The sequence below is a fragment of the Myotis myotis genome, unplaced genomic scaffold, assembly GCF_014108235.1.
Source record: "Myotis myotis isolate mMyoMyo1 unplaced genomic scaffold, mMyoMyo1.p scaffold_m19_p_11, whole genome shotgun sequence".
Classification (NCBI taxonomy): domain Eukaryota; kingdom Metazoa; phylum Chordata; class Mammalia; order Chiroptera; family Vespertilionidae; genus Myotis; species Myotis myotis.
The window spans coordinates 63,343,285-63,360,150 of NW_023416315.1; the positions used below are offsets into that span (position 1 = coordinate 63,343,285).

General features: G+C 45.1%; 1 protein-coding gene across 1 annotated transcript; it reads right to left on the bottom strand.

Annotated features, from left to right (window-relative positions):
* Positions 1-974: 974 nt before the first annotated feature.
* On the bottom strand, positions 975-16,593 carry FAM71F1 (family with sequence similarity 71 member F1). Its single transcript, XM_036327064.1, has 7 exons — positions 16,348-16,593; positions 15,060-15,244; positions 12,956-13,208; positions 11,398-11,493; positions 8,014-8,135; positions 4,723-4,766; positions 975-1,192 (listed from the first exon to the last, which is right to left on the bottom strand). Exons 1-7 carry the CDS (start codon positions 16,591-16,593, stop codon positions 975-977), a joined length of 1,164 nt encoding a protein of 387 aa, XP_036182957.1.
* Between the last annotated feature and the right edge of the window lie 273 nt (positions 16,594-16,866).

Consider the following 16,866-nt stretch of genomic DNA (forward strand, 5'->3'; position numbering starts at 1 on the left):
AATTTTTTGCATTTCTTATGGTTCTAGGGGCCTCATATACAGTATATAAATATATATTGTGACATATTTATGCATTTCAGTTCTCTATTATATGTTTTGAAATGTTATTTGCTATTTTTTTCATATCACTTCATATTTTTACTATTTTTAAAACAATTTCTTAGTGATTTCTTCCTCAGTACTTCAACTGTCCTTTCATTCTTTTATTTTTCTCTTTCATGGATGCCATGTTCTTTGGAAGTTTGTTTAGACCAAGTTAATGGCCTTTTAGGGAAAAAATGACCATGTGGGTTGCTTAGTGTAAAAAAAAAAAAACCAAAACAAGTTAATGGCCTTTTAGGCTTCCTCCACATGGATAGGAGTTCACTTTTTGAATAGTAAGAATTATATGTCACGGGCGGGGGATGAGGGGGCATCAGGATGTTAGAGATGCTTAGATGGGGCATAGCCAAAAACAGGTTGGGAACCACTGGGTTAGACGGAGGCACATAGGGAGTAGTTAATGAATGTGTGTTAAATGAATACATGGATGGATGGATGAGCCTTGGAGCATGGAGAGATAAGGGCTGGGACCAGGGAAGTCGCCCCTACTCCCCACCCCTCCTCACTTTCTGCAGCAGGCGGTTGGGGCTCCCCAAGAGCTCAGAAAAGGAAAAGGGTCCTCACCTCCTCAAAGGCAGAGCCCACGGAACTGCAGAGGCAGCCCTCATGTCTCCACCCACAGAGAGAAAGCAGCTCTAGCGACAACAGTGCCATCCCAGTCTCTATCCCCTCAGAGCCACTTTGTAGGAACTCACAAAGGCCTCTGGGGGCTCCCGAGGTGCCACACTCAGCGTTTCACTCAGCCCAGTTGGAGGTAAAGAAGAATAGGGCAGGGGGAAATGGCTGAAGTGCTGTGGCTGGCACCCCCAACTCCCACCCCACAGCCTCCAGGCAGTACCCTGGGGACCCAGGATCTGAACCCCTGCCTGAGGTCAGACTCCAGGTCCGTCCCGAGGCAGCCAGATGAATCCCATGACCGTACCTATGAATAGAGTCAGCTGTGGCCTCGTGGAGGCTGCCAACGTGCTGAGGAGTGAGAGGGGCTGCGGCCCAGAGGGGTTCTCCCTTTCCCACTCTCCATAGGTGAAGGAATCCCTCCAACTGAGGTCGCGGGTGCACGGAATGCTGTCTTCACTGGAATTATCTTTCTCTGCGTCAAAAAGAGGAGGCATTTGTTTGCACTTTAATTCACAGAGCATGCTCACAGAGTACGGCCACCATCTGCGGGGTGTTTATTACGGGTCAGGTACTATTCCAAACAATTATGTGTACTAATACTCATTTAATCCTCACAGAGAGCCCGAGAGGTCAGCACTGCCGTATGAGGACTCTGGGGCCCAGCAAGGTTAAGTTACTTACCCAGGGTCACATGATGAGGCAGAGCCAGGATTCAAAGCCAGCCCGCCTGGCTCCGGAGCCCATGATTTGAGCACTATATCGTGGGAACAAGGCAATGCCAGTGAAAGGGAGGAACCAGTGTGGCTGGAGAGGTTAACTGCGTGAACTTGCCCAGGAGATTCAGCTAGCTGCACTAGCAATGGGCTTGAACCCAGGTGGCCTTAAGCCAGATCCTGTCCTCGGTCCACTTGGCCTCAGCTCCTCCAAGGATGGCTCACAGCCCAGCAGCTTTGGCATCGCCAGGGATCATGTTAGAAATGCAGAGTTTCAAGGGAACACTTTGTAACCTCTGTATGAATGTCTCTATCTGCTGTGCTATGCACCTGAAACTAATACAAATTGGTGTTGAATGCAAAATGTAATCGAAATTTTTTTTAAAAAAAGAAGAAATGCACAGTTTCAGGTTCACCCAGAGCCACTGGATCAGATTCTGCATTTTAACAAGACCCCAGTCTGCACATTCAGGTCTGGGAAGCACTTCAACAGGTCACACCACCTGCTGATGGAGAGTTGAAAGGTTTAGCCACCCAGGCAAGCTTCGGGATACTGGTTTTTCATAATGTAGCTCTCTCTCTCTCTCCAAAAGTTCCAAGAGGCTGGAGTGTGACTCTCCTTCTGACTGAGAGGGTACACTTCTTGGTCCAAAGAGAAAACGAGTTTCTTCAGCTCCAAGGAAAGAGAAGGGTCCTGAGGGCTCCCCAGGATGACTATTTGAAATCAGCACAGGGACATCTCGGGAGTGGCGGTTCCTGTGACACCAGATAGCCTATGACTCTGAAATTCTGGCTGTTCTCTGAAGTCCTAGAATGTAAATATTGTCTATTTCTGTTTTCTTCAGCCTTAACCTCAAAGGGTATGGTGTGTGTGTGTGCACGTGCGCATGTGTGATTGGATGCATGTGCAAAAACAGAAATGAATCACCGTTTTATTATCAGTTACATAACATGAGAAGGCATTCACAGATTTGAAGAAAATGTGGGCCAGCATCAGCTCCACTCACATTTAGAACGGGGGCTGGGCCTGGCAGCCTCCAGGCTGGATTTGGCCTGTAGATATGTTTTGTGTGCCCACTTAGTGTTGGCTTATACTGTGCTTTAATTTTTTTATGGGCAGGGAATATGTCACATAAAAATCCAGATTTTTGGCTTCTCTTGAAAAAACCAGAGTATCTAGCAGCACCAGGCCTGTGTTCTAGCATGGAAACAATTAATTGAAGCCTTAATTAAAACCTCCACTTTCTCATTGCCACTGTCCCTGACACTCCCTATTGTCTCCTCAATGCTGAAACCAAGTGTCAGCCCAGCTGCTGTTTTACTTATGATAGAGTTGAGAGAAAAGTCAACCATTCCTTAGATCCATGACATGTAGCCTCTTTACCCATTTATACCATCTGCAGACAGTTGAGTGTGTAATCCCTGGCCTGAATGAAAGTTGGCAGAGCGCCCCTGGGATCTACATACTCCTCTAAATTTCTAAATATAACATGAAATTCTGGCTGCTTCCTGAGCCAATTTGGAGGAGTAATTTATTAATGGTGTGGTGCATGGATATTTACTGAGCTATTGTGTTCCCAGTCTGGTGCTTGCCACTGTGGATAATTCAGGGGCGTGGAAGAAATTGTAGTATTAATTGAAGAAACAAGATTGAAACCTATGAAACAATTAGGGAATCATGTAACAAAGGTTATGACCAAGGAAAGTTTTGTCTGGGCAGAAAGGTGTTGTGAGATGTACCTGGAAGGAAAGGTAGGATTTAGAATGCAGCATCAGGGGGAGGGGGCAGAGGGAGGATGTCTAAGGCATGGACAAGGACAGCCCACGTGTGGCTAGAGTGGAAGATTTGGGCTGGAGAAGGAGATGAGGCAGAGGGCACCTAATTGAGGAGGAGAAAGTGACCAGTGAGATGGGTAAGAGAAGGGAAGTTAATGTAGAGTCATGCATGCCAAAATGAGTGAATTTGCCCAGCTGGCATGGCTCTGGTTGAGCATCAACCTATGAACCAGGAAGTCACAGTTCGATTCCCAGTCAGGGCACATGCTCAGGTTGTGGGCTCAAGAGTGTGCAGGAGGCAGCTGATCAATGATGCTCTCTCATCATTGATGTTTCTTTTTTTTTTATTATTATTATTAGTTAAGGTATTACAAATGTGTCCTCATCCCCCCCATTAACCCCCAACCTCCCCCACACACACACTCATGCTCCCATCCCCCTGTTGTCCATGTCCATTGGTATGGCTTATATACATGTATACAAGTCCTTCGGTTGATCTCTTCCCCTTACCCCCACCCTCCCCGATGTTTCTTTTTTTAAAAATATATTTTTATTGATTCAGAGAGGAAGGGAGAGAGAGAGATAGAAACATCAATGGTGAGAGAATCACTGATCGGCTGCCTCCTGCATGCCCCCTATTGGAATCGAGCCCACAACCAGGCATATGCCCCTGACTGGAATCGAACCCGGGACTCTTCAGTCCGCAGGCTGATGCTTTATCCACTGAGCCAAACCAGCTAGGGCTCATCACTGATGTTTCTATATCTTTCTCCCTCTCCCTTCCTCTCTGAAATCAATATATATATATATGTGTGTGTGTGTGTGTGTTTTTAAATGAGTGGATTTGGGGTAAACCAGAACCTGGAGATAAACAGGGAATCAGCTGCTGTTCCAGTCACACGGACTCTGTCTCTTCCCAGAATGCCCTGACTCTAATGCTTTGGCCAGCCTACTTGTCCTCATCCTCTGTGACTTGGCTCAGACCCCAGGCCTCCGGGACAGCTTCCTGGGAGGAGGGAGGCACCCTGCCTTTGTGCCGCTGTGGCACCCCAGGCGTGAGCTCTGAGTGCTGCCTGGAAGAAGAGGTTTTGTAATCTGGGGATTTACCCATCTGACCCCACCAAATGATAAACCCCTTGGAGGGGCTGCTGTGTCTTTCTTCACTGGGACGCCAAAGCCTGCAACAGTGCTTGGCACTTACCAAGTACTCAGGTGCATGTTTCTGAATGAGCGAATGAATGAATGAACTAGAGGATTGCTGTAGTTCAGGCAAGAGGTCATAGGTGGACGAGGGGAGGATCTGCCGGTATAGGAAACATTTCAAAGAAAGAAACTGGGAGGATTTGGTGCCAAGTTGACTATGGTGGTCAGAGAGTCTAGAGGAACTCAAGGTAAAGTATGAAAGGACATCCTGACAGCTAGAAACTCTGGGATGGGGAGCGAGAGACAATTCCATTCCTGCATCTGCAGAGCAAAAGCTTCTCTGAGACACGGTGCCCTTTACCCTGTTTACCTGAGTTGTCCTTTTTGGTCTTGGTCTTTTTGCTTCTCCTGGAACTCCAGCCATTTCAGGATCAAGGAAATGAAGGGCAAAGGGGGAAAAAATAGAGATGAAATTCTCATTTTAAATCTTGTTTCTCGTTATATTTTTTCCTGATGCTAAAACTTTAGAGGCAGATATAAGCTGTGGCTCTATTGGGTAAGTGAGACACATATTAAAATACCAGAAGGAAACTAGGGAAGGGGAAGTGGGGAGGGGTGGGGTGGGGTGGCGGGGAGCAGACCCCGGCGGCTGACTTGGCAGAGGAGGAGTGGGTGTGGTTCCATCTGCTGAGTCCTGTGTCTCAGCCATTTATTTCAATTGCTGTAACCTGCATACTGTTGCCAACACACAAAAGCTGATACAATTGCAACCAGACTAGAGAGTCTGCCTGAGTGAGGAGAAAAGTCATCCCTCAGGGCTGCATTCTGGGGAATTAAGGACAAGAAACGAAATGACCGTACAAAGCCATTATCGAGATAACAGCAGAGCAAGAATGAACTTCCTCCTGCTTCTCACATCCCGTTGATCCATTTTTACATGACAGCCCAGACTGGGTTCCCATAGCTTCCTGGCTGGTCCCTCTACACCTATTCTCCCTCTCTTCATATCAAATGTCACTGCAACAGCCAGCATGACCTTTTCAACATGTAAATTGGATCATGTTACCTCCCAGTTAAAAATGGTGCTAAGGCTCTCATTACACTCAAAGTCTCAGTTCATTTGCATGGCTTCCCAGGTCCTGCCTGGTTTGGCCCCTGCCCACTTTTACTAACGTCCTTCTGTTGCCACTCCTCTCCCCACACTGGGCTTCCTCCCCTTTCTCTAAACTCATCACGCTTCTTCCTCAGGATGAAGTGTCAGTCTTACACTCATTTGTGCCTTTAACTTGTACCACCTTTTCCGCCCTTTATCTGGCTAGTGCCCAAATAAAGGTTTTAATCTCCTCTGGCCTTCTGGAAATATTCAAAGCTCTCTGTGCTAGAGATTGCCAATGGGCCCCCAGGATTTCTTCTTCCCTCCTCCCTTGGGGGCAAGCATCTACTTCTGTATTGGGCACGTACAGAATAGAGAAGGCATTTCCCAGCTTCCATTGCAGCTGAGTGTGGTCATGTGACTGAATTGTGGCCTATGAATATAAACAGAAGCCGTCCTTCAAATAGTAATTTTAAAAATTTAAACTTTTAACATTTTGAGACAAAAAGTTACATCAACATATCTTGTTCTATTACAGTCCAGCACTCCCCAGCTCAGCAGTATGACATCTTATTCAGAAATTTTTAAAAAAAAATTTTAAATTTATTTAGGTGACACTTGATCCAGAAATTTCTTTTTTTTTTTTTTTTTTTTTTTTTTTTTTTTTAAATATATTTCATTGATTTTTCACAGAGAGGAAGGGAGAGAGACAGAGAGCTAGAAACATCGATGAGAGAGAAACATCGATCAGCTGCCTCCCGCACACCTCCAACTGGGGATATGCCCGCAACCCAGGTACATGCCCCCGACCGGAATCGAACCTGGGACCCTTCAGTCCGCAGGCCGACGCTCTGTCCACTGAGCCAAACCGGTTTCGGCCAGAAATTTCTTAAATTATAGATTTCTATATGATATGCAGAGTGGCGGCCCAGTAGAAATTCTTTAACAGTGGGCAACTAACAATTTTTCTTGTGTTAATATTTTTCTACTTCTAGCCCAAGGCAGCCTTAATAATACAAGTTAATATTTATTGAGAGTTTATTTAAATCTGCCTCTAAATCTGCTGAGGAGTATGTCAAGCACTTCATGCTTTGGGGCTCACTTAATCCTGACAATATCTGGATGCGGTTGGAACTATCATCATTTCCATCGTGCAGATCTGAAAACTGGCCCCGGAGAGTTCAGCAATGTGCCCAAGGGCTCACAGGCAGAGCAGAGACTTGGGCCCAGCTCTGTGTGAGCTCTGACCCACTCTGAGAGATTTATCTTCTCAGACTCTGTTGGTTTTCAGTTTACTAACGGCACTCTCAAAGAAAACTTTCTTTTTGTTGTTCTGTGTCTGAACTGCTGGTCCCTGTTGTGACAAAAATCTCTTCTTTGATAACTTTGTTTTTCTCTTCTGGTGATCATTACAATTTATTTCTGTCCTCCTTTTTTTTTTTTAAAAAAACAAACAAACAAAAAACAACAACCCACAAATCAAGTTCACTAGGGCCCTAGATCCCACTTAATCTTTGCTCTCTGGTTGTAGTCCCAGTGGAATAAATATTTTCAACTCCTGTCTCTCTCATACCAACCAGTCTTAAGACTCAAACCTTAAGTCATCTACACATACATGGACATTTCCTCAGGCATGGAAAAAAATTGGCCTGCACAATGGAGCTTTCCAGAACAGGCTACACATTGAGAAAACGACCATAGAAGATTCATAAAGTCCAATCAGAGGCCAGGTGAGTAGGTCAAGGAACTCACGGAGCAGACAGTGTTTTAAACAATGTTTTGTTTATTTCTCTGCGGGGACTAGGAATTGGATGAGAAATTAGGTTTTACTTTTTTACCGGTGTTACTAACTTATTCTTATTATTGGAGAGTTACTTTTATTTTCTTTTTTAATCCTCACCTGGGGATATGTTTATTGATTTTTAGAGAGAGGGGAAGGAGGAGAGAGAGAGAGAGAGAGAGAGAAAGAGAGAGAGAAGAAAGAGAAATATCCATCGATTGCCTCTTGTGTACACCCTGACCAGGGACCAAACCTGAAACCTTTTGGTGTGCTGCATGACACTCCAACCAACTGAACTACCTGGCCAGGGCACTTTTCATTTTTTATAAGATTCCTCCTCTGGAGTCAAGACTACTGTGCTGCCGAAACCGGTTTGGCTCAGTGGAGAGAGCCTCGGCCTGCGGACTGAAAGGTCCCGGGTTCGATTCCGGTCAAGGGCATGTGCCTGGGTTGCAGGCACATCCCCAGTGGGGGGTGTGCAGGAGGCAGCTGATCGATGTTTCTAACTCTCTATCTTTCTCCCTTCCTTTCTGTAAAAAATCAATAAAATATATTAAAAAAAAAAAAAAAAAAAAGACTACTGTGCTTGCTACGTGGAGGAAGAGAATATGGCCAAGAGAACTGGGAAAAGGTTGCCCTGAGTCAGGGATAACGCTGGGTCCTGAGTGGCAGTGTTTCATGCCCCTCCCTGTGCTCATTAACCAAGTTACTTGGTTTTTGGATCTCACAGCCCAGGCCATCTGGGCTGCAGGAAGGGATGTCAGACTGGCCTGATTTAAGTCATGTACCTGAACCGGTTGTGCTGGTGCAAGTCAGCAAAAATCAGAGAGAGGGCCTCACTCTCCCCCTTGGCCATCAACTGCAGGAGGCTCTCGCTGGGCTGGGAGGCTTGAGGTTTCTTCTGTACTAACTGGATGGGAGGGGGGAAAAAAGCAAAACCAGATGGTTAAGACCCTAGGCCGTGGTCGGCAAACTGCGGCTCGCGAGCCACATGCGGCTTTTTCGCCCCTTGAGTGTGGCTCTTCGTAAGCCTTAGGAGTGCCCTAATTAAGTTAACAACAATGTACCTACCTATACAGTTTAAGTTTAAAAAATTTGGCTCTCAAAAGAAATTTCAATCGTTGTACTGTTGATATTTGGCTCTGTTGACTAATGAGTTTGCTGACCACTGCCCTAGAGTCTCTGTATTTTCCTAATATCATGATCCAAACCCTAAAGTGTTAGAACTCAAACTGTTCCATTGGGTGGCCATGCCAGGGGTTCAGAGAGGCAATTCTGAGGCCATATCTGCTTATACGCCCTGGATTGTTATAACTATCCTTTGGTGCCCAAAGGATAACATTGTCATTGAATACTTTAGACATAATTTAGTACATAACCTATTCTCATTAATATACCTTAATGTTATCAATAGCCTATTCAGATGCTATTGGTTTTATATTTAAATGTAGGGGAATAAAATGTTTACTGTAGGAATTTAATGAATGTTTTAAAAATTGACTTCTCTAAGAAAAGTCGGATATTGAGCTGCTTTTTACACCTGACGTAAATTGCCTTCTTCCCTGTTGCCTGCGATACCCCGAAGGTGTTCTAGAAGTACAAGCTGCTCAGAGTCATCCATTCATTCTTTACTGAGTGCCAACTATGTGCCAGGCACTGGGGATAGAGTCGTGAAGAAGACAGATAAAAACCCCTGCATTCATGGAGTTCCTGTTGTAGCTCAAGTCAGTCTTACATCACACTCTAAGGCCTGGGGCAGAAAGGCCCTCGTGGCTTCACTGGTGAATTTTATTAAATACTTAAAGGAGTAATAGTACCAAGTCTTCATAAGCTCTGAAAATAGAGGAGGAGGAAATACTTCCCAACTCATTCAGTGAGGCTAGTATTATCCTAATACCAAAGCCAGGATATCACAAGAAAACTACAGACCAATATTTCTAACGAACGTAGATGCAAACTCCTTAACTAAATGCTAGCAAACCGAATCATGGGACATATAGAAGGGAGTATACATACACACCACGACTAAGTGAAATTTACTGCAGGAACACAAAGTTGATTTAACACTTAAAAATCAATGAATATAATACACTATTCTAATAGAATAAAGGGAAAACCACATGACCATCTCAATAGATGCAGAAAAAGACATTTGAAAAAATTTAATACCCATTTATGATAAAAACTCTCAATAAACAAGGAATAAAAGGGAATTCCCTCAACCTGATAAAGGGCATCTATAAAGATCCCACAGCTAGCATCATACTTAATGAAAGACTGAATGTTTCCCCCCTAGGATTGGGCATAAGCATGTCTGCTTTTGCCATTTCTACTAAACACTGTACTGAAAGTTTTAGCTAAGGCAATAAGCAATAAATAAACAAATGTGAATGAATTGGAAATGAAGTAAAATTGTCTTTTATTTGCAGATGACATATATATATATATATATATAGAAAATCACAAGGAACCACAAAAATACTATGTTTGATAACAAGATTAATATAAAAAATCAATTCCATATACTATCAATGAATGATGCAAACATAAAATTAATAAAACACAATTCCATTTAAAATAGTAGCCACAAAATAAAAAGATAGGAATAAATTTAACAAAAGAAATGCAGAACTTGTTTACTAAAAGCTAAAAAAACATTGCTAAGAGAAATGAAAGAAGATTGAAATAAATGGAAAGACATTCCATCCTATATAATAAAAGCCTAATATGCAAATCGACTGAACAGCAGAATGACCAGCAGAAAGACCGGTCACTATGATGCACACTGACCACCGGGGGCAGATGCTCAATGTAGGAGCTGCCCCCAGCCCGCAGGCGCCAGGCCAGCCAAGGCGGGTGCCAGTGGGGGCCTCCCAATCGCCCTGCCGGTCACCCCACAGATTGGCCCTGATTGCTGGTCAGGCCTAGGGACCCTACCCATGCACAAATTTCGTGCACTGGCCCTCCAGTATTCATATATTTGAAGACTCAATATTGTCAAGATGGCAATTCTCTTCTAATTGATATATATAATCAACATGTCCTTGTCAAAATCCCAGCGATCTATTTTGTAGAAATTGATAGGCTAATCCTAAAATTTATATGGAAATACAAAGGATTTAGAATAGCCAAAATAATTTGAAAAAGAACAAAATTGGAAGACTTACAACAGCCAATTTTAAAACTTACTATAAAGCTACATTAATCAAGACATCGTGGTATTGACAAAAGACTAGGCATACAGATTAATTAAACAGGATTGAGAATCCAGAAATAAATCCTTACATTTACTTTCAATTGATTTTTGACAAAAGTGCAAGATAATTTAATGGAGGGAAGGATAATTTTTTCAACAAATGCTGCTGGGTAAATTGTACATCCACATGTGAAAACACAAATACTTAGACCCTTTCCCACACCATACACAAATAGTAATGCATAAGGGATCATAGACTTAACTGTAAGAGCTAAATCTATAAACTTCTAGAAGAAAACATAGGATAAAATACTTGTGACTTGGGTTGAAAAAAAAAGTCTTAGCTACAACACCAAAAGCCTGATCTATAAAAGAAAAAAAATTGATAAATTGCACTTCATTAAAACTAAAAACTTTTATGTGCTGGGGGTGGGAATGGCTGGGGAGAGGTCAATGGGGGGGGGGGGGGGAAGGAGACACATGTAATACTTTAAACAATAAAGAATTAAAAAAAACCTTTTGCTCCACAAAGGCCACCATTAAGAAAATAAAAAGATGGCCTAGTCAGTTTGCTCAGTGGATAGAACATTGGCCTGTGGACTGAAGGGTCCCGGGTTTGATTCCAGTCAAGGGCACATACCTCGGCTGTAGGCTCCTCCCCAGCCCAGGCCCTGGTCAGGGCACGTGCAGGAGGCAACCAACAGATGTGTTTTTCTCACATCATTATTTCTCTCTATCTTTCCCTATCTCTTCCACTCTCTCTAAAATCAATGGAAAAATATCTTGAGTGAGGATTTTTTTTTTTAAAAAAAAGTAAAATAAAAAGACAATTCACACACTGGGAGAAAATATTTGCAAGTCGTATATCTAATAAAGGACTTATATTCAGAATATACAAAAAATTATAGCAATTCAAGAAGACAAAACTCAATTTAAAAATGGGTTTTTCAACAAAAGACTTGAATAAACGTTTCACCAAAGAAGACTCGAGCTCCTCCTCCACCATCGCGGTGTGCTCAGTTGACTCTCCTTCGCCATGTCTTCTCACAAGACTGTCAGGATCGAGAGGTTCCTGGCCAAGAAACAAGCAGAATCAGCCCATTTCCCAATGGGTTCGGATGAAAACTGGTAATAAAATCAGGTACAACTCCAAGAGGAGACACTGGAGAGAAACCAAACTGGGTCTATAAGGAATCGCACATGAGAGATGGCTCCCATATTTATGTGGCATCCAGGTTACCTGCACCTTTAAATGACTGAAAAGACCACTACTGTCTGGACAGTTGGACATTTTAATTGGGAAATTATTGGAACAATGATATTTCTCTGTTGATTTTTTTCTTCAGTAGTAGGTTGGTGCAGTAATAAATGAGACTTTAAAAAAAAGATTTAATAGACATTTCACCAAAGAAGATATATAAGTAACTAATAAACCCATGAAAAATTACTCAACATCACTAGCCATTGAGGAAATCAAAGATGAAACCATTACATATCCGTAGAATGGCTTTAACAAAAAAGACAGACAAAATACTATAGTGTTGGTGAGAATGTGGAGAAACTGAAACCCTCATGTATTGCTGGTAGGAATATAAAATGGTTCAGCCACTCTGGAAAACAGTTTGCCAATTTCTTTAAAATTTAAAGGTAAAGTTAACATGCGACCCAGCAATTTCATCCCTTGGAGTCGACCCATAACAAATGAAAACTATGTCTATAGAGAAACTTGTACATAAGTGTTCATAGTAGCATTATTCATAACAGCCTCAAACTGGAAACAATCCAAACGTCCATCAATGAGTGAATGGGTAAACAAAATGTGGCAAATCTATACAATGGAATACCATTCAGCAATTGAAAAGAATGAATTAGTTCTGGCTGGTGTGGCTCTCAGCTGGTTGGAGTGTCGTCTTGTACAACAAAAAGTGGTGGGTTTGATTCCCGGCCGAGATAGCACGCAACAAATATGCAACAAATTGATGTCTCTCACATCAATGCTCTCTCTCTCTCTCTCTCTCTCTCTCTTTCTCTTTCTTCCTCCCCCTTCCTTCTTCCCTTCCTCTCTCAAAGATCAATTTTTTTAAAAAAGGAATGAATTACTGATCATCTATGACTCTGATATGGATGAACCTGAAAAATTATGCTGAGTTAAAGAAGCCAGACACAAAAGACTGTTGTAGGATTTTGTTTATATGAAATGTCTAACAAATATGAATTTATAGAGACTGAAAACAGATCAATGACTGCCTGGGGCAGGAAATAGGAACAAAGAGCGACTTTAAATGGGCACAAGGGAATTTTTTATGGTGATGGAAATGTTCTAAAACTGGGTTGTGGTGATGGGTGCACAATCCTATACATTTATTGGAAGTGTTGAACTGTACACTTACAATGGGCGAATCTTACAGGTGGTTGTACACTATACAATTAAAGGCAGGGATTGCCTTCACAGGGTGCTTACTCACATGCCAGCTTACCTCAGCTCTACCCCTCAGCTCTGGCCTTGGCTGGAGGTGGCAATGGTGCCCACTGACCTTAGAGTCTCCTGAGACGCTGCAGCTGCTCTTGGGCACCAGACAGTGAGTGATAAGAATCCTAGGGTCTTTAGTGGTGATGGACAGGCCCTTCTGCAGAATCTGAACTAGTCGGATCCAGAAGTGGAAGACAGTCTCAGGATGGTCAGAGTGGAGTCTTAGATAGTAGATCTTCTCTGTGACCGTCCTCAACCGCAGGATGCGTTGGAGCTGGTCACAGACTTGGAGCTCCACGAACTTCAATGGGAGAATCCTGAAGGCATGAAGGAAGACACACATTGACAACCTCATTGCTTCTGATCCAACTCTGTTTTCATTAAAATGAGGAGTGTCACGGGGCCAGTGTAGCTCAGTGGTTGAGCATCGACCGATGAACCAGGAAGTCACAGTTTGATTCCTGGTTGGGGCACGTGCCTGGTTTGTGGACTTGATCCCCAATGGGGAGGGGGCATGAAAGAGGCAGCCGATCAGTGATTCTCTCTCATCATTAATGTTTCCACCTCTCTCTCCCTCTCTCTTCCTCTCTGAAATAAACAAACAATACATTTTTTAAAAAATGACGAGTATCTCCTTCAGGACTCAGGCTTTTGGGGGTGGGAATAGGGCTCAAACTTTGGGGAGGTCATGTTCACTTGGAGAGCTTGTTTAAAATGCAGACATCTGAAGATACCCCTCAGATTCGGTAGGTCTGGGTGTGCCCTTGAAACTACATTTTAACCTCCACCCATCCTGCCATGATTTTCATGCTGGTGTCCCAGGATCCTGCTTGAGACAGACAGCCCAGGAGTAGCTGGGGTCACAGGGTTTTCCATTTCCTTCTTGATGGCACCAAGGGAGCTATTCTCCTCTGCCACAAAGTTGGCCTCACTGTCCAGCCATTGACCCTATTGCCTCAATCACTGTTCCCAAAGGTGCTAAGGTTCAGGGAGCTGGCTTCGGGTTGAATATTGGTCAGCTGGGGCTGGGCTGTGCTTGCTGTAGGTACTCCAAAACATAATGGAGATGTTTAGCACTCAGGCAATATGGAGAAATGAAGAGTTTATCTGGATTTCTGAGAAGATCTAGAGATTCTGTTTTTTGTTGCTGTTAATCCTCACTTGAGGATATTTTTTCTTTGATTTTTAGAGAGAGTGGAAGAGAGAGGGGAAGACAGAGAGAAATATCGATGTGAGAGAAACACATTGATTGGTTACCTCCTGCACGCACCCAACCAGGGCCCACCCAGGCTGGGAAGGAGCCTGCAACCAAGGTACATGCCCTTGACTGGAATCAAACCCAGGACCCTTTGGTCCACAGGCCGATGCTCCATCCACTGAGCCAAACTGGCTAGGGCTAGAGATTCTTGAATATCCTACAGATTACTTGAAGAGGCTCAAACATTAAAAAGGGCTGTTTCTGCCCAGCCGGTGTGGCTCAGTGGCTGAGCATCGACCCATGAACCAGGAGGTCACGATTCGATTCTTGCTCAGGGCACATGCCTGGTTGCTGGCTCGATCCCCAGTGTGGGGCCTGCAGGAGGCAGCTGATCAATAATCCCCTCTTATCATTGTTGTTCCTCCCTCTCCCTTCCTCTCTCTGAAATCAATAAAAATATATTTTTTCAAAAGGGCTGTTTCATCCTAGACAAGCATGATGTGAGTATATATTACAGTTCTCATGACACTTAGCTCCACTCATTTTACTGGTAGGAAAACTAAGATGCATCAAGTAACTTATGACTCAGACAGTGTATGAGTCTCTTTAATTGCATGCCAAGGACTAGAACCTGCGGCTCCCAGCCTGTGCACCATCTGCCGGGTCTCACTGCTTTCTTGCCCCTTGGCAGAGAGATTTCCTAAGAATTCAGCGGGGTGAGTGCAATGAGAAGGAAAGGGAGCATGTAGATTGGCCCCTCATTGCTGTCCACACAATGCCTCCCTTTACCCCATCTGACCAGGGTGCTTGCAATGCGCCCACTGTCTTAGGTTACTGTTGCCTGAAAAATTAACGGCGCTGCTGCTGACCCCTCTGCTTCCTCCCGCCTTGGGTTTAGTCTCAGAGCAGCCTTTGCTCTGGGGCCACCCCCTTCCCTCGCTTGTCCTTCATCCCCAAGGGTGTCGCTCACCTCTTCAGGATGATGTTCGGCGCGGGAGATGGTCTGTTCCACGTCTGGCTCTGCCCCCGGTGCCATTTGACGCGGGCCATGAGGAGGATGTTGGGAAGGGGCAGGCAGGGCACGGAGGAGGTCACCCCGAGGGCCATGGTGTAGGCGGCTTTGTAGATGTTGATCCAGTTCCTGTCCTTTTTGACCTGCAAAGCAGCCCCACGGGCACAGCCTGAGATTTGGCAGAAGGAGCAACACATTTCAGCTGAGAGTTTCTCAGCTTCGGCAATATTCGCATTGCGGGCAGGGTATGCTTTGTTTGGGGGAGGGGCTGCCCTGTGGACGCGGCAGGGTGTTCAGCAGCATCCTCGGCCTCCACTTACTAGATGCCAGTAGCACAGCCCCCCACCCCGCCCAAGTAGTGACAACCAAAAATGTCTCCAGATGCAGCCAAATGTCCCCTGGTTTTAGAAGGCAGATTATCGCTAGGGGAGAACCACTGTTTTAAACCTATATTGGAGAAACAACTGTAATCGTATTGACACTACCTACTGTTAGCATCTGCCCACGAGAACTATCCCCCAGGAGTTCCCTGGCGTGCGGCACATTTCTGTGGATCCTCCCTAGACTGTCCCCTGGCTTTTCTTTGAAAAACGTCCTTCGGCCCTTCTTTGAGGGGCCCTAGAGTCTCCTGCACCTTCCCTGCTCTGTAAGGTCCCTCGTAATTCCCAGGAGCTGAGAAGAGAGCCCAGGCCGGAAACAAAAGTGCCCTGAGTGCCCCTTGTACCGAGGCCTTTGCCACCTGTGTGTGCATATAAGCCTCGTGCCGTTCGACCCCTTTCACATTAGAGGGCCCTGGGATTCAGGGTTGCAGGTCGCTTGCACAGTGATGCCTCCTGGACTGCACTCTGAGTCCAGGTCTCTCTGGGGCCCAGCTTTTGTTCTCTCATCAATCGGCATTTCTGTTCCACACCCTCAAAGGGCATCTTGTTTCACTGCCTCTCTGATCGTCTGCTTTGGGCTTCCTGGGGGAGGAAATAAACTGGGGGATTCAGATACCAAATCCTCCAATCAGCGCAGAGAACGCCTGGCCTCTATCCCAGGGGGATGACAACTGACTGCAGGAGAAGCCCTGTCTGGGGCTCTGCAAAGTCAGGGTCAAGTGGGGGTGGCCTTGTATCCCAGGCCCCCTGACCGCTCCTTGCCCAGTGCTCGCTCCACTCCAGTTCCAGGGACAGGCTCTCCTGGCCAGCTCTTGGGAACAGGTTTAGGAGGATCGAGGAGTGCCCGCTGAGTGACTCCGGAGTACCTGGACAAAGTTGCTTTCAAACACCACGGAGTCAGGGAACAGGTTGAATTCTGGAGAGTGAACCATCTGGCAGAGCAGTCCCTCCTCCACACCCAGGCCCACTCCGGGGGTTGGTTCTCCATCCACAGGCAAGAGGCCCCTGAATTCTTCCCAGGCATTCAGGGAAGAGAAAGTTGGATAGGATCTTGTGACTTTTACTGCTTTCGATTTCCACCAACTCTTTCTAGGTGGAGCTGATGACAACATTTCCGCACATGCTCAGGGGCTTGCTGCACATTTGTCCTGGGACCTCTCTCTGCCCTTCTGGCCTTGGGCAGCAGGCCAGGGCCTGGGACCGCCAATCAGCTCACAATGATGAATGGATGACATCATGAAAAACCAGGGCAAGCCTGCAGGAAAGGGAAGTGCGGAGGAGCCGCCCTCTTCCTCCAGAGCTTTGCTGGCTGCTTATGCCCTGACATTCTCCAGCCCTTCTTGGAACCCGAGGACCCCCAGAGCTTGCTGAGAAGGAAGTGAGCC